Below are 22,373 nucleotides of genomic sequence, written 5' to 3'. Positions count from 1 at the left end.
CCGCCATGCCGTCAAACGCCGCCGCGGGAAGTCTTGGAACAGACGGGGCCCCTGCTGTAGCAGATCCTGTCTGAGCGGTAGAGGCCATGGGTCCTCTGATATCATTTCTTGAAGCTCTGGGTACCAAGCTCTTCTTGGCCAATCCGGAACCACGAGTATCGTTCTTACTCCTCGCCTTCTTATTATTCTCAGTACCTTTGGTATGAGAGGCAGAGGGGAGAACACAAACCGACTGGTACACCCACGGTGTTACCAGAGCGTCCATAGCTATCGCCTGAGGGTCCCTTGACCTGGCGCAATATCTCTTTAGCTTTTTGTTGAGGCGGGACGCCATCATGTCCACCTGTGGCCTTTCCCAACGGTTTACCAACAGTTTGAAGACTTCTGGATGAAGTCCCCACTCTCCCGGGTGTAGGTTGTGTCTGCTGAGGAAGTCCGCTTCCCAGTTGTCCACTCCCGGAATGAACACTGCTGACAGTGCTAAGACGTGATTTTCCGCCCATCGGAGAATCCTTGTGGCTTCTGCCACGCCATCCTGCTTCTTGTGCCGCCCTGTCGGTTTACATGGGCGACTGCCGTGATGTTGTCCGATTGGATCAGTACCGGCTGGTTTTGAAGCAGGGGTCTTGCCCGACTTAGGGCATTGTAAATGGCCCTCAGTTCCAGAATATTTATGTGTAGGGACGACTCCTGACTTGACCAAAGTCCTTGGAAATTTCTTCCCTGTGTGACTGCCCCCCAGCCTCGAAGGCTGGCATCCGTGGTCACCAGGACCCAGTCCTGTATGCCGTATCTGCGGCCCTCTAGAAGATGAGCACTTTGCAGCCACCACAGCAGAGACACCCTGGTCCTTGGAGACAGGGTTATCAGCCGATGCATCTGAAGATGCGATCCCGTCCAAGAGGTCCCACTGAAAAGTTCTTGCATGGAACCTGCCGAATGGAATTGCTTCGTAGGAAGCTACCAATTTTCCCAGGACTCGCGTGCAGTGATGCACCGACACCTGTTTTGGTTTCAGGAGGCCTCTGACTAGAGATGACAGCTCCTTGGCTTTCTCCTGTGGGAGAAACACTTTTTTCTGTTCTGTGTCCAGAACCATCCCCAGGAACAGTAGATGCGTCGTAGGAACCAGCTGCGACTTTGGAATATTCAGAATCCAGCCGTGCTGTTGTATCACTTCCCGAGATAGTGCTACTCTGACAAACAACTGCTCCCTGGACCTCGCCTTTATAAGGAGATTGTCCAAGTACTGGATAATTCTTTCGGCCATTACCTTGGTAAATACCCTCGGTGCCGGGGACAGACCAACGGCAACGTATGGAATTGGTAATGACAATCCTGTACCACAATTTTGAGGTACTCCTGGTGAGGAGGGTAAATAGGGACATGCAGGTAAGCATCCTTGATGTCCAGTGATACCCTGAAATTCTCCAGGCTTGCAATAATCGCCCTGAGCGATTCCATTTTGAACTTGAACCTTCTTATATAAGTGTTCAAGGATTTCAATTTTAGAATGGGTCTCACCGAACCGTCTGGTTTCGGTACCACAACATTTTTGGAATAGTAACCCCGGCCTTGTTGAAGGAGGGGTACCTTGATTTCACCTGCTGGAAGTACAGCTTGTGAATTGCCGCCACTACTAACTCCCTATATCCGAGGGCAGCAGGCAAGGCTGATGTGAGGTAACGGCGAGGGGGAGTCGCCTCGAACTCCAGCTTGTATCCCTGTGATACTACATGCAGAACCCAGTGATTCACCTGTGGGCAAGCCCACTGGTCCCTGAAGTTCCCGAGACGCGCACCCACCACACCTGTCTGTGGAGCCCCAGCGTCATGCGGGGGAAGATTTTTGATCCTGGGAACTGGCTGTCTGTGCAGCTTTTTCCTTCTTCCCTTGTGCAGAAAGGAAGCGCCTTTGGCCCCCTTGCTTTTCTGAAGCCGAAAGGACTGTACCCGATAATACATTGCTTCCTTAGTGTGTGAGGAAACCTGAGGTAGAAATTTTTCTTCCCAGCTGTTGCTGTGGATACGAGGTCCCAGAGACCATCCCCAAACAATTCCTCACCCTTATAAGGCAGAATCTCCATGTGCCTTTTAAAGTCAGCATCACCTGTCCACTGCCGGGTCTCTAATACCCTCCTGGCAGAATGGACCTTGCATTAATTCTGGACGCCAGCCGGCAAATATCCCTCTGTGCATCTCTCATATATAAGACTACGTCTTTAATATGCTCTATGTTAGCACCATATTCTCCCTGTCTAGGGTATTAATATTATCTGACAGGGTATCAGACCCTGCTGCAGCAGCACTATTCATGCTGAGGCAATTGCAGGTCTCAGTATAATACCTGAGTGTGTATATACAGACTTCAGGATAGCCTCCTGCATTTTATCAGCAGGCTCCTTCAAAGTGGCCGTATCCTAAGACGGCAGTGCCACCTTTTATGACAAACGTGTGAGCGCCTTATCCACCCTAGGGGATATCTCCCAACGTGACCTATCCTCTGGCGGGAAAGGGTACGCCAGCAGTAATTTTTTTATCGGGGGAACCCACGCTTCTTCACACACTTCACTCATCTGATGGGGGAACAAAACACCGGCTGCTTTTTCTCCCCAAACATAAAACCCCTTTTATGTGGTACTTGGGTTAATGTCAGAAATGTGTAACACAATTTTTATTGCCGAGATCATGCAATGGATGTTCCTAATGGATTGTGTATATGTCTCAACCTCGTCGACACTGGAGTCAGACTCCGTGTCGACATCTGTGTCTGCCATCTGAGGTAACGGGCGTTTTTTGAGCCCCTGATGGCCTTTGAGACGCCTGGGCAGGCGCGGGCTGAGAAGCCGGCTGTCCCACAGCTGTTACGTCATCCAGCCTTTTATGTAAGGAGTTGACACTGTCGGTTAATACCTTCCACCTATCCATCCACTCTGGTGTCGGCCCCACAGGGGGCGACATCACATTTATCGGCATCTGCTCCGCCTCCACATAAGTCTCATCAAACATGTCGACACAGCCGTACCGACACACCGCACACACAGGGAATGCTCTGACTGAGGACAGGACCCCACACAGCCCTTTGGGGAGACAGAGAGAGAGTATGCCAGCACACACCAGAGCGCTATATAATGTAGGGATAAACACTATCACTGAGTGAATTTTTCCCAATAGCTGCTTGTATAAACAATATTGCGCCTAAATTTAGTGCCCCCCCTCTCTTTTTAACCCTTTGAGCCTGAAAACTACAGGGGAGAGCCTGGGGAGCCGTCTTCCAGCTGCACTGTGAGAGAAAATGGCGCCCAGTGTGCTGAGGGAGATAGCTCCGCCCCTTTTTCGCGGACTTTTCTCACGCTTTTTTATGGATTCTGGCAGGGGTAATTACCACATATATAGCCTCTGGGGCTGTATATTGTGATTATTTTGCCAGCCAAGGTGTTTTTATTGCTGCTCAGGGCGCCCCCCCCCAGCGCCCTGCACCCTCAGTGACCGGAGTGTGAAGTGTGTATGAGGAGCAATGGCGCACAGCTGCAGTGCTGTGCGCTACCTTGGTGAAGACTGAAGTCTTCTGCCGCCGATTTTCCGGACCATCTTCATGCTTCTGGCTCTGTAAGGGGGACGGCGGCGCGGCTCCGGGAACGAACACCAAGGACGGGTCCTGCGGTCGATCCCTCTGGAGCTAATGGTGTCCAGTAGCCTAAGAAGCCCAAGCTAGCTGCAAGCAGGTAGGTTCGCTTCTTCTCCCCTTAGTCCCTCGTTGCAGTGAGCCTGTTGCCAGCAGGTCTCACTGTAAAATAAAAAACCTAACATATACTTTCTTTCTAGGAGCTCAGGAGAGCCCCTAGTGTGCATCCAGCTCGGCCGGGCACAGAAATCTAACTGAGGTCTGGAGGAGGGGCATAGAGGGAGGAGCCAGTGCACACCAGGTAGTACCAAATCTTTCTTTTAGTGTGCCCAGTCTCCTGCGGAGCCGTCTATTCCCCATGGTCCTTACGGAGTCCCCAGCATCCACTAGGACGTCAGAGAAAAGTGGAGAAAACACCCCAGCTGAAATTCTTCTGTAGGAGCCTTCTTGGATTCACACCAAGACACATTTTCTCCAAATACGGTGAAAATGCTTCGCTGTTACCTCCTTTCTAGCTTTGAGTAGAGTGGGGATGACTTTCCCGGGAATACCCTTCCTAGCTAGGATTTGGCATTCAACCGCCATGCCGTCAAACGCAACCGCGGTAAGTCCTGGAACACACACGGCCCTTGCTGTAACAGATCCCCTCTGAGAGGAAGAGGCCAGGAATCTCCTGCGAGTAATTCCTGAAGATCCGGATACCAGGCCCTCCGTGGCCAATCTGGAACAACGAGTATCGTCCGAACCCTTGTTCTTCTTATGATCCTTAATACCCTTGGGATGAGTGGAAGCGGAGGGAACACATAAACCGACTGAAACACCCACGGTGTCACTAGTGCATCCACTGCTATTGCTTGAGAGTCCCTCGACCTGGAACAATATGTCCAAAGCTTCTTATTGAGGCGAGACGCCATCATGTCTATTTGAGGAAGTCCCCAATGACTTGTCACTTCTGCAAAGACCTATTGATGAAGACCCCACTCTCCTGGATGGAGATCGTGTCTGCTGAGGAAGTCTGCTTCCCAGTTGTCCACTCCTGGAATGAAGACCGCTGACAGAGCGCTTGCATGTTTTTCCGCCCAGCGAAGAATCTTGGTGGCCTCTGCCATTGCCGCTCTTCGTTCCGCGCTGGCGGTTTACGTGCGCCACGGCTGTGATGTTGTCCGACTGAATCAGGACGGGCAGGTCGCGAAGATGATGTTCCGCCTGTCGCAGGCCGTTGTAGATGGCCCTTAACTCCAGCACGTTTATGTGCATACAAGCTTCCTGGCTTGACCATTTTCCCTGGAAATTTTGTCCCTGTGTGACTGCTCCCCAACCTCGGAGACTCGCGTCCGTGGTCACCAGAATCCAATCTTGGATTCCGAACCTGCGACCCTCTAGAAGGTGAGAACTTTGGAGCCACCACAGGAAAGAAACCCTGGCCCTGGGGGACAGGCTTATCTTCCGGTGCATCTGCAGATGGGACCCGGACCACTTGCCCAGCAGGTCCCACTGAAATGTTCTTGCATGGAACCTGCCAAACGGAATTGCCTCGTAGGCCGCCACCATTTTTCCCAGCACTAGAGTGCAGTGATGAATCGACACTCTTGGCGGTTTCAGAAGTTCCTTGACCATGTTCTGGATTTCCTGAGCTTTTTCCAACAGGAGAAAGATCCTCTGCAGGTTGGTGTCCAGAATCATGCCCAAAACGATAGCCGAGTTGTCGGAATCAACAGCGACTTTTGTAAATTTAGAAGCCAGCCATGCTGTTGCAGCACCTGTAGGGAGAGCGCAACGCTTTTCAGTAACTGCTCCTGTGATCTCGCCTTTATCAGGAGATCGTCCAAGTACGGGATAATTGTGACCCCTTGCTTGCGCAGGAGCACCATCATTTCCGCCATTACCTTGGTGAAAATCCTCGGGGCCGTTGAAAGACCAAACGGCAACGTCTGAAATTGGTAGTGACAATCCTGAACAGCGAACCTCAGGTACGCCTGATGAGGATATATGGGGACATGTAGGTACGTATCCTTTATGTCGACAGACACCATAAAATCCCCCCCTTCCAGACTGGAGATCACTGCTTGGAGAGATTCCATCTTGAATTTTTTTAAACAAAGGTTGAGTGATTTTAAGTTCAGAATCGGCCTGACCGAGCCATCAGGCTTCGGGACCACAAGCAGGGTTGAATAAAACCCGTCTCCCCGTTGTGACGGGGGTACCGTGACAATGACTTGCTGTTGACACCGCTTTTGTATTGCAGCACATACTACCTCTCTCTCTGGAAGAGAAACTGGTAAGGCAGATTTGAAAAATCAGTGCGGAGGCACGTCTTTGAATTCCAGCTTGTATCCTTGGGTCACAATATCCAGCACCCAAGGATCTAGGTCCGAACGAACCCAGACCTGACTGAAGAGTTGAAGACGTGCCCCCACCGGTGCGGACTCCCGCAGCGGAGCCCCAGCGTCATGCGGTAGACTTGGTTGAAGCCGGGGAGGACTTCTGTTCCTGAGAGCTTGCCCCAGCCGGGGATCTTTTACCTCTTCCCTTACCTCTGGCTGCGAGGAAGGAAGAACCACGTCCTTTCCTGAACTTATGCGACTGAAAGGACTGCATCTGGTACTGAGGGGTTTTCTTTTGCTGTGTAGGGACAAAAGACAAAAAGGAAGACTTACCCGCGGTAGCTATGGAAACCAGGTCCGCGAGGCCCTCACCAAACAAAAATTCACTTTTGTAGGGCAGAGCCTCCATAGCCTTCTTAGAGTCAGCATCACCATTCCATTGATGAGTCCACAACGGCCTCCTAGCCGAGATTGCCATGGCATTGGCCCTTGATCCCAAGAGGCCAATATCCCTCGCAGCCTCCCTTAGATAAACCGATGCGTCCCTGATGTGACCCAGGGTCAAAACTACGCTATCCCTATCCAGGGTGTCTATGTCAGATAACAAGTTATCTGCCCACTTTTCAATAGCGCTACTCACCCATGCCGATGCCACGGCCGGCCTGAGTAGCGTACCGGTAGTAACAAATAGATTTTAAGGTAGTTTCCTGTTTACGATCCGCAGGATCCTTAAGGGCTGCCATGTCAGGGGACGGTAGCGCCACCTTCTTGGACAAACGCGCCAGGGATTTGTCCACTGTGGGTGATGATTCCCACCGTAATCTAGGGGAAAGGATAGGCCATAGCAATTCTCCTGGGAATCTGCAGTCTCTTGTCAGGAGACTCCCAAGCCTTTTCAAAAAGAGCGTTCACTTCATGAGAGGGAGGAAACATTACCTCAGGTTTCTTTCCCTTAAACATACAGACCCTTGTGTCAGGGACAGTGGGGTCTTCTGCGATATGCAACACATCTTTAATAGCCACAATCATGTACTGAATACTCTTAGCCACTTTAGGATGTAACTTGGCATCATTATAGTCGACACTGGAGTCAGAATCCATGTCGGTATCTGTGTCTGCTACCTGGGTAAATGGATGTTTCTGAGACCCTGAGGGGGCCTGAGACTGTGATAAAACATCACCCATGGATTGTCTCCATGCTTGGTTCTGAGACTCAGAATTGTCTAACATCTTACGCAATTAAGCCACACTTGCATTTAAAACTTTCCACATATCTACCCAATCAGCAGTCGGTGGTGCCTCCTCCTTGGAAAAGCATTCAATTTCAGACATGTCGACACACACGTATTGACACCCCCAAACACTGGGCTGTAGGGGACAGACCCACAGTAAGGTCCTTCAGAGAGACAGAAAAGGAGTTTGCCAGATCACACCCAGCACCCCACCGGTCTGAAGGAATAAACCAATGCCCAAGACCTGTAAGCGCTTTTTAAATAATAGTAATCAACACCAAACTGCCGTGCCCCCCTCGTTTTGTGCACCCTGTTACTTGTGGTAGCAGTGAAGGGCCAGGAGCAGCGTCTCTGCAGCTGTGCTATGGAGACAATAGCGCTGGTTTGAGCTGAGGAAGCCCCGCCCCCTATATGGCGCGCTTCGGTCCCGCATTTTTTCATGCTGGCGGGGGTCCCTATACATTGCCTAGGCAATGTATATACATATAGCCAGGTTAAATATGAGGTTTTATTGCTGCCCAGGGCGCCCCCCCTGCGCCCTGCACCCATGTAGTGCCGCTTGTGTAAGGGAGCAATGGCGCGCAGCGCGACCGCTGCGCGGTACCTCCGGAAGATCTGAAGTCTTCTGCCACCTTTGAAGTCTTCTTTGCTTCTTTACTCACCCGGCTTCTCTCTTCAGGCTCTGCGAGGGAGACGGCGGCGCGGCTCCGGGAACGAACAGCTAGGCGCACCAAGTGATCAGACCCTCTGGAGCTAATGGTGTCCAGTAGCCTAAGAAGCAGAGCCTTTGAACTCACAGAAGTAGGTCTGCTTCTCTCCCCTCAGTCCCACGAAGCAGGGAGACTGTTGCCAGCAGTTCTCCCTGAAAATAATAAACCTAACAAAAGTCTTTTCTAGAGAAACTCTGTAGAGCTCCCCTAGTGTGCAACCAGTCTCCTCTGGGCACAGGATCTAACTGAGGTCTGAAGGAGGGGCATAGAGGGAGGAGCCAGTTCACGCCCATTTAATGTCTTAAAGTGCCCATGTCTCCTGCGGACCCCGTCTATACCCCATGGTCCTTTTGGAGTCCCCAGCATCCTCTAGGACGTATGAGAAAAATATTTTTTTTTCATTTTATTTAACATGTCTTCGGACTATTTAATACGTTCTCAATCCAAGTCGGCATAGAGTTAGTTATAAACCTTGTGGCGAGCGCAGCGAGCCACAAGAGCGTATGCCTTTCTACAACTGGGGGTTCCATATAACAAAACTATCCACACAAACCACAAAAATCATGGTGTCTACCTTTTTGTGTCGACCATTTTCATGTCGACCTTTTGACCCTGTCAACCTGTCTAACATATGGCGTCTATTGTCTAACTAGACACCATCAACCCACACCCTGCGCATTCTACTGCTGATCGCCCGCTGTGCAAAAACCCACAGCAGTGATCAAGTCTGAATCACCCCCTATACACTAAAGCAGTGGTTCCCAAACTCTTCTGAATCACAGCGCCCTAGAGTATCAGAACGTGCGTGCCTAGGCAGACAGTGAGAACCCCTGCCCTAGAGTATCAGAACGTGCGTGCCTAGGCACACCGTGAGAACCCCTGCCCTAGAGTATCAGAATGTGCACGCCTAGGCACACAGTGAGAACCCCTGCCCTAGAGTATCAGAATGTGCGTGCCTAGGCAGACAGTGAGAACCCCTGTCCTAGAGTATCAGAATGTGCGTGGCTAGACACACAGTGAGAACCCCTGCCCTAGAGTATCAGAATGTGCGCGCCTAGGCACACCGTGAGTACCCCTGCCCTAGAGTATCAGAATGTGCGCGCCTAGGCACACAGTGAGAACCCCTGCCCTAGAGTATCAGAATGTGCGTGCCTAGGCACACAGTGAGAACCCCTGCCCTAGAGTATCAGAATGTGCGCGCCTAGGCACACAGTGAGAACCCCTGCCCTAGAGTATCAGAATGTGCGCGCCTAGGCACACCGTGAGAACCCCTGCCCTAGAGTATCAGAATGTGCACGCCTAGGCACACAGTGAGAACCCCTGCCCTAGAGTATCAGAATGTGCGCGCCTAGGCACACAGTGAGAACCCCTGCCCTAGAGTATCAGAATGTGCGCGCCTAGGCACACAGTGAGAACCCCTGCCCTAGAGTATCAGAATGTGCGTGTCTAGGCACACCGTGAGAACCCCTGCCCTAGAGTATCAGAATGTGCACGCCTAGGCACACCGTGAGAACCCCTGCCCTAGAGTATCAGAATGTGCGCGCCTAGGCACACCGTGAGAACCCCTGCCCTAGAGTATCAGAATGTGCGTGCCTAGGCAGACAGTGAGAACCCCTGTCCTAGAGTATCAGAATGTGCGTGCCTAGACACACAGTGAGAACCCCTGCCCTAGAGTATCAGAATGTGCGCGCCTAGGCACACAGTGAGAACCCCTGCCCTAGAGTATCAGAATGTGCGCGCCTAGGCACACAGTGAGAACCCCTGCCCTAGAGTATCAGAATGTGCACGCCTAGGCACACCGTGAGAACCCCTGCCCTAGAGTATCAGAATGTGCACGCCTAGGCACACAGTGAGAACCCCTGCCCTAGAGTATCAGAATGTGCGCGCCTAGGCACACCGTGAGAACCCCTGCCCTAGAGTATCAGAATGTGCGTGGCTAGACACACAGTGAGAACCCCTGCCCTAGAGTATCAGAATGTGCACGCCTAGACACACAGTGAGAACCCCTGCCCTAGAGTATCAGAATGTGCACGCCTAGGCACACAGTGAGAACCCCTGCCCTAGAGTATCAGAATGTGCGCGCCTAGGCACACAGTGAGAACCCATTCCCTAGAGTATCAGAATGTGCGTGGCTAGGCACACAGTGAGAACCCCTGTCCTAGAGTATCAGAATGTGCGCGCCTAGGCACACAGTGAGAACCCCTGCCCTAGAGTATCAGAATGTGCGCGCCTAGGCACACCGTGAGAACCCCTGCCCTAGAGTATCAGAATGTGCGCGCCTAGGCACACAGTGAGAACCCATTCCCTAGAGTATCAGAATGTGCGCGCCTAGGCACACAGTGAGAACCCCTGCCCTAGAGTATCAGAATGTGCGTGGCTAGACACACAGTGAGAACCCCTGCCCTAGAGTATCAGAATGTGCGTGGCTAGACACACAGTGAGAACCCCTGCCCTAGAGTATCAGAATTTGCGTGGCTAGACACACAGTGAGAACCCCTGTCTTAGAGTATCAGAATGTGCGTGGCTAGACACACAGTTTGAGAACCCCTGCCCTAGAGTATCAGAATGTGCGTGGCTAGACACACAGTTTGAGAACCCCTGCCCTAGAGTATCAGAATGTGCGTGGCTAGACACAGTTTGAGAACCACTGTACTGAAGACAATAATTCCATAAACAAACAAGTCCAGTCTAGAACAGAAGATACACAAATTCCAATTCTATTTCTCTAACGTCCTAGTGGATGCTGGGGACTCCGAAAGGACCATGGGGAATAGCAGCTCCGCAGGAGACTGGGCACAAAGTAAAAGCTTTAGGACTAGCTGGTGTGCACTGGCTCCTCCCCCCATGACCCTCCTCCAAGCCTCAGTTAGATTTTGTGCCCGAACGAGAAGGGTGCAATCTAGGTGGCTCTCCTGAGCTGCTTAGAGTAAAAGTTTAAATAGGTTTTTTATTTTCAGTGAGACCTGCTGGCAACAGGCTCACTGCATCGAGGGACTTAGGGGAGAGAAACGAACTCACCTGCGTGCAAAGTGGATTGGGTTTCTTAGGCTACTGGACATTAGCTCCAGAGGGACGATCACAGGCCCAGCCATGGATGGGTCCCGGAGCCGCGCCGCCGGCCCCCTTACAGATGCTGAAGCAAGAAGAGGTCCGTAAATCGGCGGCAGAAGACTTTCCTGTCTTCATAAGGTAGCGCACAGCACTGCAGCTGTGCGCCATTGCTCTCAGCACACTTCACACTCCGGTCACTGAGGGTGCAGGACGCTGGGGGGGGGCGTCCTGGGAAGCAATGAATTTACCTTAGTTGGCGAAAAATACATCACATATAGCTCCTGGGCTATATGGATGTATTTAACCCCTGCCAGTTTTCCAGTAAAAAGCGGGAGAAGAGCCCGCCGTGAAGGGGGCGGGGCCTATCTCCTCAGCACACAGCGCCATTTTTCCCACACAGCTCCGCTGGTAGGAAGGCTCCCAGAATCTCCCCTGCATCCTGCAACTACAGAAACAGGGTAAAAAAGAGAGGGGGGCACTTATTTGGCAAAATAACAGATATAAGCAGCTATAAGGGATAGACACTTATTGTAAGGTTGTCCCTATACATATATAGCGCTCTGGTGTGTGCTGGCAAACTCTCCCTCTGTCTCCCCAAAGGGCTAAGTGGGTCCTGTCCTCTATCAGAGCATTCCCTGTGTGTGTGCTGGGTGTCGGTACGTGTGTGTCGACATGTATGAGGAGGAAAATGATGTGGAAGCGGAGCAGAGTGTCTGTAACAGTGATGTCACCCCCTAGGGGGTCGACACCTGAGTGGATGTACTGTTGAAAATTACGTGACAGTGTCAGCTCTATATAAAAAAACAGTGGTTGACATGAGACAGCCGGCTACTCAGCTTGTGCTGTCCAGACGTCTCATAGGCCGTCAGGCAGATGGCAGATACAGACGCCGACACGGATACTGACTCCTGTGTCGACGGTGAAGAGACAACCGTGATTTCCAGTAGGGCCACACGTTACATGATTGAGACAATGGAAAATGTTTTATACATTTCTGATAATACGAGTACCACCAAAAAAGGGGTATTATGTTCGGTGAGGGAAAAACTACCTGTAGTTTTCCTGAATCTGAGAAATAAAATGTGTGATGATGCGTGGGTTTCCCCCCGATAACAATTAATAATTTCTTAAAAAGTATTGGCTGCATACCCTTTCCCGCCAGAGGTTAGGATGCATTGGGAAACACCCCCTAGGGGGGATAAGGCGCTCACACGCTTGTAAGAACAAGGGCTCTACCCTCTCATGAGATGGCCGCCCTTAAGGATCCTGCTGATAAAAAGCAGGAGGGTATCCAAAAAAAGGTATTTACACACATACTGGTGTTATACTGCGACCAGCTATCGCCTCAGCCTGGAGGTGCAGTGCTGGGTTGGCATGGTCGGATTCCCTGACTGGAAATATTGATATCCTAGATAAGGATAGTATATTATTGCCTATAGAGCATTTAAAAGATGCATTTCTATATATGCATGATGCACAGCGGAATAATTGCCGACTGGCATCAAGTATAAGTGCGTTGTCCAATTCTACCAGTAAAATGGTCAGGTGATGCGGATTCCAAACGTCATTTGGAAGTATTGCCTTTGAAAGGGACATTTGGGGTCGGTCTTTTAGACCTGGTGGCCACGGCAACAGCTGGGAAATCCACGTTTGTACCCCAGGTCGCCTCTCAAAATAAGACGCCGTATTATCAGGCGCAGTCCTTTGTTGGCAAGCGGACAAAAGGTTCCTCTTTTCTGCTCGTGACAGAGGGAGAGGAAAAAGGCTGCAGAGATCAGCCAGTTCCCAGGAACAGAAACCCTTTCCAGCCTCTGCCAAGCCCTCAGTATGACGCTAGGGCTTTACAAGCTCAGGCACGGTGGGGGCCCGTTCTCAATGAATTTCAGTGCGCAGTGGGCTCACTCGCAAGTAGACCCCTGGATCCTTCAGGTAATATCTCAGGGGTACATATTGGAATTCGAGACGTCTCCCCCTCGCCGTTTCCAAAAGTCGACTTTACCGACGTCTCCCTCGGACAGGGAGGCAGTTTTGGAAGCCATTCACAAGCTGTATTCCCAGCAGGTGATAATCAAGGTACCCCTCCTGCAACAGGGAACGGGGTATTATTCCACACTATTGTGGTACCGAAGCCAGACGGCTCGGTGAGACCGATTCTAAAATCTTTGAACACTTACATACAGAGGTTCAAATTCAAGATTGAGTCACTCAGAGCAGTGATTGCGAACCTGGAAGAAGGGGACTACATGATGTCTCGGGACATCAAGGATGCTTACCTTCATGTCAAAATTTACCCTTCTCACCAAGGGTACCTCAGGTTTATGGTACAGAACTGTCACTATCAGTTCAGACGCTGCCGTAGGGATGGTCCACGGCACCCCGGGTCTTTACCAAGGTAATGGCCGAAATGATGATGTTCCTTCGAAGGAAGGGAATTTTAGTTATCCCTTACTTGGACGATTCCCTGATAAGGGTAAGATCCAGGGAACAGTTGGAGGTCGGTGTAGCACTCTCTCAGATAGTGTTGCGGCAGCACGATTGGATTCTCAATATTCCAAAATCGCAGCTGGTTCCGTCGACGTGTCTTCTGTTCCTAGGGATGATCCTGGACACAGTCCAGAAAAAGGTGTTTCTCCCGGAGGAGAAAGCCAGGGAGTTATCCGAGCTAGTCAGGAACCTCCTCAAACCGAGCCAAGTCTCAGTGCATCAATGCACAAGGGTTCTGGGTAAAATGGGGGCTTCCTACGAAGCAATCCCATTTGGCAGATTCCACGCAAGAACTTTCCAGTGGGACCTGCTGGACAAATGGTCCGGGTCGCATCTTCAGATGCATCAGCGGATAACCCTGTCACCAAGGACAAGGGTGTCCCTCCTGTGGTGGTTGCAGAGTGCTCATCTTCTAGAGGGCCGCAGATTCGTCATTCAGGACTGGGTCCTGGTAACCACGGATGCCAGCCTGCGAGGCTGGGGAGCAGTCACACAGGGAAGGAATATCCAGGACTTATGGTCAAGCCTGGAGACATCACTTCACATAAATATCCTGAAGCTAAGGGACATTTACAATGCTCTAAGCTTAGCAAGACCTTTGCTTCAAGGAGGGCCGGTGTTGATCCAGTCGGACAACATCACGGCAGTCACCCACGTAAACAGACAGGGTGGCACAAGAAGCAGAAGGGCAATGACAGAAGCTGCAAGGATTCTTCGCTAGGCGGAAAATCATGGGATAGCACTGTCAGCAGTATTCATTCCGGGAGTGGACAACTGGGAAGCAGACTTCCTCAGCACGACCTCCACCCGGCGAGAGTGGGGACTTCACCCAGAAGTCTTCCACAGGATTATAAACCGTTGGGAAAAACTCGACAGGTATTGCGCCAGGTCCAGGGACCCTCAGGCAATAGCTGTAGACGCTCTGGTAACACCGTGGGTGTACCAGTCAGGGTATGTGTTTCCTCCTCTGCCTCTCATACCCAAGGTACTGAGATTGATAAGATGGTGAGGAGTAAGCACTATATTCGTGGCTCCGGATTGGCCAAGAAGGACTTGGTAACCGGAACTTCAAGAGATGCTCACGGAGGACCCGTGGCCTCTACCTCTAAGAAGGGACCTGCTCCAGCAAGGACCCTGTCTGTTCAAAGACTTACCGCGGCTGCGTTTGACGGCATGGCGGTTGAACGCCGGATCCTGAAGGAAAAAGGGCATTCCGGATGAAGTCATCCCTATCCTGATCAAAGCCAGGAAGGATGTAACCGCAAAAACATTATCACCGCAATTGGCGAAAATATGTTGCGTGGTGCGAGGCCAGTAATGCCCGACGGTGGAAATTCGACTGGGTCGATTCCTACATTTCCTGCAAACAGGAGTGTCTATGGGCCTGAAATTGGGGTCCATTAAGGTTCAAATTTCGGCCCTGTCAATTTTCTTCCAACAAGAACTAGCTTCAGTCCCTGAAGTTCAGACGTTTGTAAAAGGGGTACTGCATATACAGCCTCCTTTTGTGCCTCCAGTGGCACTTGGGATCTCAATGTAGTTTTTTTTTTGGATTCCAAAAGTCACATTGGTTTGAACCACTTAAATCTGTGGAGTTAAAATATCTCACATGGAAAGTGGTCATGCTGTTGGCCCTGGCCTGGGCCAGGCGCGTGTCAGAATTGGCGGCTTTATCCTGTAAAAGCCCTTATCTGATTTTCCATTCGGACAGGGCGGAATTGAGGACTCGTCCTCAATTTCTCCCTAAGGTGTTTTCAGCATTTCACTTAAACCAACCTATTGTGGTGCCTGCGGCTACTAGGGACTTGGAGGATTCCAAGTTGCTGGACGTAGTCAGGGCCCTGAAAATATATGTTTCCAGGACGGCTGGAGTCAGAAAATCTGACTCGCTGTTTATCCTGTATGCACCCAACAAGCTGGGTGCTCCTGCTTTTAAGCAGACGATTGCTCGTTGGATTTGCAGTACAATTCAGCTTGCACATTCTGTGGCAGGCCTGCCACAGCCAAAATCTGTAAAAGACCATTCCACACGGAAAGTGGGCTCATCTTGGGCGGCTGCCCGAGGGGTCTCTGCTTTACAACTTTGCCGAGCAGCTACTTGGTCAGGGGCAAACACGTTTGCTAAATTCTACAAATTTGATACCCTGGCTGAGGAGGACCTGGAGTTCTCTCATTCGGTGCTGCAGAGTCATCCGCACTCTCCCGCCCGTTTGGGAGCTTTGGTATAATCCCCATGGTCCTTTCGGAGTCCCCAGCATCCACTAGGACGTTGGAGAAAATAAGAATTTACTTACCGATAATTCTATTTCTCATAGTCCGTAGTGGATGCTGGGCGCCCATCCCAAGTGCGGATTGTCTGCATTACTTGTACATAGTTATTGTTACAAAAATCGGGTTATTGTTGTTGTGAGCCATCTTTTCAGAGGCTCCTTCTGTTATCATGCTGTTAAACTGGGTTCAGATCACAAGTTGTACGATGTGATTTGTGTGGCTGGTAATGAGTCTTACCCGGGATTCAAAATCCTTCCTTATTGTGTACGCTCGTCCGGGCACAGTATCCTAACTGAGGCTTGGAGGAGGGTCATGGGGGGAGGAGCCAGTGCACACCAGCTAGTCCTAAAGCTTTTACTTTGTGCCCAGTCTCCTGCGGAGCCGCTATTCCCCATGGTCCTTTCGGAGTCCCCAGCATCCACTACGGACTACGAGAAATAGAATTATCGGTAAGTAAGTTCTTATTTTCAGGGACGTAGCTATTAAATGTCTGTCACACACAGCCACCTAGGATATTAATGCACAGTTATTAGGCAGAGGCTTAGCCATTTAGAGTATATAACCATGTATAAATCCCAAATAGCTGCTGTAGGTTTCAGAATTCAATTTGCACTCAGAATGTACCCAATTCATTAGCTGCCAAGACTAAGTGTATGAGACGTATCATACTTGACGGTACCATCCTAGAGATGATACAAATTACTAAGTTTTACTTCTACATTATGCAAATGACCACTTAGCAGCCAAGAGATGGGAACAGCTGCACCAATAACCAACCTGCCAGAAACGCAGCTGCTGGCATTTAGCAGAATTACAACCTGCCTGCTGAAATGGGTTTAGTATGAAATACCTACAATCAAAATCCCGACAGGGTCAAAATCCAGACATTTAAAATGTTGACAGGTCAAAAAGTCGACATGGGTTTTCATTTGTGTGTGTGTGTGTGTGTGTATGTCGACATAGGTCGGCATGGACACTGCATACATGTACCGCTGCGCTCGCCATGCTTCGGGCACACTATTATACTGCCCCTCCAGGTCCACTAGGATGGTAAAGTATGAACAAGTTGGTTTCAATGAAAAAAAAAAAAAAAAAATCATGAAAAACGCATGTCAACTTTTTGACCTGTCCATATTTTAAAATGTCAGTATTATGACCTTGTCCGTCAATGGTGTCGGTATTTTGATTGTAGGTAAATTGACCACATCCCGCTGAAAGCAATCCTCCGACATAACACACTTCTGCCTGAGCTGGGAACACGAGTCACTTACATTCTTAGGCCATATGATATGTGGCGCGAACATCAGAGCCAAATTGTGGGCGGACATCTTGTTGCGGTCCTGCTTTTTGGCCGTCTGGTAGAGGAGATCCAACAGCAGTTTGAGAAGGTTCCTGTTGGGGGATGGGAGGAGCAGGAAGAGGAGCTGCAAGGCCTCGATTTGTCGCTCCTTATCTGGCACCCCTGTTCGGTTCCCCTTGTCGTCAAGAAGCATTAGGTCTGGGAAGCAATACATAAATACAAGAGAATGGATGAGTAGGTTTTGTTGTGCATCACCATTACTCACACTCCATCTGCCCGCACAATGCTAATTGATTCACTCTAGAATAAGAAGTGTCTGTAGGCTGCAAGGTCACATGACACACTCAGTGACACCCTGACGACAATAATTATACACCAACTAGCAGTGTCTACCAGTCATTGACGAGCGTTCATTTTATGCAATTATACATTTTTTTCTTTCCCATTTTTTTTTTTAGCTCAATCTTAATATCTGTAGTAAAAATTATTTTTTATTTTCTTATTGTTTATCAATTCCTTCAGTCTGTAAACCACAGGACGCGTCTCATTACGGTCATCAGCTATTAGTATCATTTGATGGGTGGCATTACAGATACGGGAGAGACCCGCATATAATAAACACATTTAGAAGCTTCACTGTGCAAGTCCATACAGACAACAGTGTATAGTGGAGAGGGGGCAAGGGAGCATTGGTAAGTGTCGTATTGTGGGGTACGAATACCGTTTGGCCGTCACACTGGACCCGCGTGCAGGGTGTCTATTCTGCCGGCGCTTGGAGACCCGTAATCACCTGGAACCGGATTATTTTTTGGGGGGACCGTTTGTACGGATATCCTTGTCTGAAGTAATTTTTCCTCAAGTTTACCCTAAACATACCTCCCTCAAGGGTCAGTGCCTGTCCTCGTGCTCTAATACTTCTCTTCCTTTGAAGAATGCCTCCCTTCTGAACCTTGTTAAAGCCGGATGGATGGATGGATATATATATATATATATATATATATATATATATATATATATATATATATATATATATAAATAATAAGAATTTACTTACCGATAATTCTATTTCTCGGAGTCCGTAGTGGATGCTGGGGTTCCTGAAAGGACCATGGGGAATAGCGGCTCCGCAGGAGACAGGGCACAAAAAGTAAAGCTTTAGGATCAGGTGGTGTGCACTGGCTCCTCCCCCTATGACCCTCCTCCAAGCCAGTTAGGTACTGTGCCCGGACGAGCGTACACAATAAGGGAGGAATTTTGAATCCCGTGTAAGACTCATACCAGCCACACCAATCACACCGTACAACTTGTGATCTAAACCCAGTTAACAGTATGATAACAGCGGAGCCTCTGAAAAGATGGCTCACAACAATAATAACCCGATTTTTGTAACTATGTACAAGTATTGCAGATAATCCGCACTTGGGATGGGCGCCCAGCATCCACTACGGACTCCGAGAAATAGAATTATCGGTAAGTAAATTCTTATTTTCTCTATCGTCCTAGTGGATGCTGGGGTTCCTGAAAGGACCATGGGGATTATACCAAAGCTCCCAAACGGGCGGGAGAGTGCGGATGACTCTGCAGCACCGAATGAGAGAACTCCAGGTCCTCTTTTGCCAGGATATCAAATTTGTAGAATTTTACAAACGTGTTCTCCCCTGACCACGTAGCTGCTCGGCAGAGTTGTAATGCCGAGACCTCTCGGGCAGCCGCCCAAGATGAGCCCACCTTCCTTGTGGAATGGGCCTTAACCGATTTAGACTGTGGCAGGCCTGCCTCAGAATGTGCAAGTTGAATTGTGTTACAAATCCAACGAGCAATCGACTGCTTAGAAGCAGGCGCACCCAACTTGTTGGGTGCATACAGTATAAACAGCGAGTCAGATTTTCTGACTCCAGCTGTCCTGGAATATATTTTCAGGGCCCTGACAACTTCTAGCAACTTGGAGTCCTCCAAGTCCCTAGTAGGTGCAAGGCACCACAATAAGCTGGTTCAGGTGAAACACTGACACCACCTTAGGGAGAGAACTGGGGACGAGTCCGCAGCTCTGCCCTGTCCGAATGGACAAACAGATATGGGCTTTTTTGAGAAAAAACCACCAATTTGACACTCGCCTGGTCCAGGCCAGGGCCAAGAGCATGGTCACTTTTTATGTGAGATGCTGCAAATCCACATATTTGACTGGTTTTAAACCAATGTGATTTGAGAAATCCCAGAACTACGTTGAGATCCCACAGTGCCACTGGAGGCACAAAAAAGGGGTTTGTATATGCAATACTCCCTTGACAAACTTCTGGACTTCAGGAACTGAAGCCAATTCTTTCTGGAAGAAAATTTACAGGGCCGAATTTGAACCTTAATGGACCCCAATTTGAGGCCCATAGACACTCCTGTTTGCAGGAAATGCAGGAAACGACCGAGTTGAAATTTCTTTGTGGGGCCTTCCTGGCCTCACACCACGCAACAAATTTTCGCCACACGTGGTGATAATGTTGTGCGGTCACCTCCTTTCTGGCTTTGACCAGGGTAGGAATGACCTCTTCCGGAATGCCTTTTTTCCCTTAGGATCCGGCTTTCCATCGCCATGCCGACAAACGCAGCTGCGGTAAGTCTTGGAACAGACATGGTACTTGCTGAAGCAAGTCCCTTCTTAGCGGCAGAGGCCATAAGACCTCTGTAAGCATCTCTTGAAGTTCCGGGTACCAAGTCCTTCTTAGCCAATCCGGAGCCATGAGTATAGTTCTTACTCCTCTACGTCTTATAATTCTCAGCACCTTAGGTATGAGAATCAGAGGAGGGAACACATACACCGACTGGTACACCCACGGTGTTACCAGAACGTCCACATCTATTGCCTGAGGGTCCCTTGACCTGGCGCAATACCTGTCCCGTTTTTTGTTCAGACGGGACGCCATCATGTCCACCTTTGGTATTTCCCAACGGTTTACAATCATGTGGAAAAAACTTCTCAATGAAGTTTCCACTCTCCCGGGTGGAGGTCGTGCTGAGGAAGTCTGCTTCCCAGTTTCCATTCCCGGGATGAAAAACTGCTGACAGTGTTATCACATGATTTTCCGCCCAGCGAAAAGTCCTTGCAGTTTCTGCCATTGCCCTCCTGCTTCTTGTGTCGCCCTGTCTGTTTACGTGGGCGACTGCCGTGATGTTTTTCCCACTGGATCAATACCGGCTGACCTTGAAGCAGAGGTCTTGCTAAGCTTAGAGCATTATAAATTTACCCTTAGCTCCAGTATATTTATGTGGAGAAAAGTCTCCATACTTGATCACACTCCCTGGAAATTTTTCCCTTGTGTGACTGCTCCCCAGCCTCTCAGGCTGGGCTCCGTGGTTACCAGCATCCAATCTTGAATGCCGAATCTGCGGCCCTCTAGAAGATGAGCACTCTATAACCACCACAGGAGAGACACCCTTGTCCTTGGATATTGGGTTATCCGCTGATGCATCTGAAGATGCGATCCGGACCATTTGTCCAGCAGATCCCACTGAAAAGTTCTTACGTGAAATCTGCCGAATGGAATTGCTTCGTAGGAAGCCACCATTTTTACCAGGACCCTTGTGCAATGATGCACTGTTTTTAGGAGGTTCCTGACTTGCTCGGATAACTCCCTGGCTTTCTCTTCCGGGAGAAACACCTTTTTCTGGACTGTGTCCAGAATCATCCCTAGGCACAGCAGACGTGTCGTCGGGATCAGCTGCGATTTTGGAATATTTAGAATCCACCCGTGCTGATTGTAGCAGTATCCGAGATAGTGCTACTCCGACCTCCAACTGTTCCCTGGACTATGCCCCTATCAGGAGATCGTCCAAGTAAGGGATAATTAAGACGCCTTTTCTTCGAAGAAGAATCATCAATTCGGCCATTACCTTGGTAAAGACCCCGGGGTGCCGTGGACAATCCAAACGGCAGCGTCTGAAACGGATAGTGACAGTTCTGCACCACGAACCTGAGGTACCCTTAGTGAGAAGGGCAAATTTGGGACACAGAGGTAAGCATCCCTGATGTCCCGGGACACTATATAGTCCCCTTCTTCCTGGTTCGTTATCACTGCTCTGAGTGACTTCATCTTAATTTGAACCTGTGTAAGTGTTCAAAAAAATTTTTTTAGAATAAGTCTCACCTAGCCTTCTGGCTTCAGTACCACAATATAGTGTGGAATAATACCCCTTTTCTGTAGTAGGAGGGGTAATTTAATTGTCACCTGCTGGGAACACAGCTTGTGAATTTTTTCCCATACTACCTCCTTGTCGGAGGGAGACTTGGTAAAGCAGACTTCAGGAGCCTGCGACGGGGAAACGTCTCGACATTCCCATCTGTACCCCCGGGATACTACATGTAGGATCCAGGGGTCCTGTACGGTCTCAGCGCCATGCTGAGAACTTGTCAGACGCGGTGGAACGCTTCTGTTCCTGGGAATAGGCTGCCTGTTGCAGTCTTCTTCCCTTTCCTCTATCCCTGGGCAGATATGATCTTATAGGGACGAGAGGACTGAGGCTGAAAAGACGGTGTCTTTTTCTGCAGAGATGTGACTTAGGGTAAAAAACGGTGGATTTTCCAGCAGTTGCCGTGACCACCAGGTCCGATGGACCGACCCCAAACAAGTCCTCTTCCTTTATACGGCCATACTGTGCCGTTTGGAATCTGCATCACCTGACCACTGTCGTGTCCATAACATCTTCTGGCAGTTATGGACATCGCGTTTATTCATGATGCCAGAGTGCAAATATCCCTCTGTGCATCTCGCATATATAGAAATGCTCTATAGTCAATAAAATACTGTCCCTGTCAAGGGTATCAATATTTTTAGTCAGGGAATCCGACCAAGCCACCCTAGCTCTGCACATCCAGGCTGAGGCGATCGCTGGCCGCAGTATAACACCAGTATGTGTGTATATACTTTTTATTATATTTTCCAGCCTTGTCAGCTGGTCCTTGAGGACGGCCCTATCTATAGACGGTACCGCCACTTGTTTTGATAAGCGTGTGAGCGCCTTATCCACCTTAAGGGGTGTTTCCCAACGCGCCCTAACTTCTGGCGGGAAAGGGTATACCGCCCATAATTTTCTATCGGGGGGAACCCACGCATCATCACACACTTTATTTAATTTATCTGATTCAGGAAAAACTATGGTAGTTTTTTCACATCCCACATAATACCCTCTTTTGTGGTACTTGTAGTATCAGAAATACGTAACACCTCCTTCATTGCCTTTAACGTGTGGCCCTAATAAGGAATACGTTTGTTTATTCACCGTCGACACTGGATTCAGTGTCCCTGTCTGTGTCTGTGTCGACCGACTAAAGTAAACGGGCGTTTTAAAACCCTTGACGGTGTTTTTGAGACGTCTGGACCGTACTAAT

The 22,373-nt window shown here is 49.6% G+C and overlaps 1 protein-coding gene across 3 annotated transcripts in view; it reads right to left on the bottom strand.

Moving 5' to 3' along the window:
* The window catches only part of ARHGAP19 (Rho GTPase activating protein 19), a 245,174-nt gene that overhangs the window by 79,012 nt on the left and 143,789 nt on the right, over positions 1-22,373 (bottom strand). For all 3 annotated transcript variants that reach the window (XM_063962353.1, XM_063962351.1, XM_063962352.1), the window contains exon 5: positions 16,968-17,194. In XM_063962353.1, coding sequence (XP_063818423.1) covers positions 16,968-17,194 — 227 coding nt within the window. The remainder of the gene's footprint in view (positions 1-16,967; positions 17,195-22,373) is intronic.

Source organism: Pseudophryne corroboree, chromosome 3, assembly GCF_028390025.1.
Source record: "Pseudophryne corroboree isolate aPseCor3 chromosome 3, aPseCor3.hap2, whole genome shotgun sequence".
Classification (NCBI taxonomy): domain Eukaryota; kingdom Metazoa; phylum Chordata; class Amphibia; order Anura; family Myobatrachidae; genus Pseudophryne; species Pseudophryne corroboree.
Note: the sequence above shows the minus strand (reverse complement) of the source record. Positions and strands in the feature narration are given on the sequence as shown.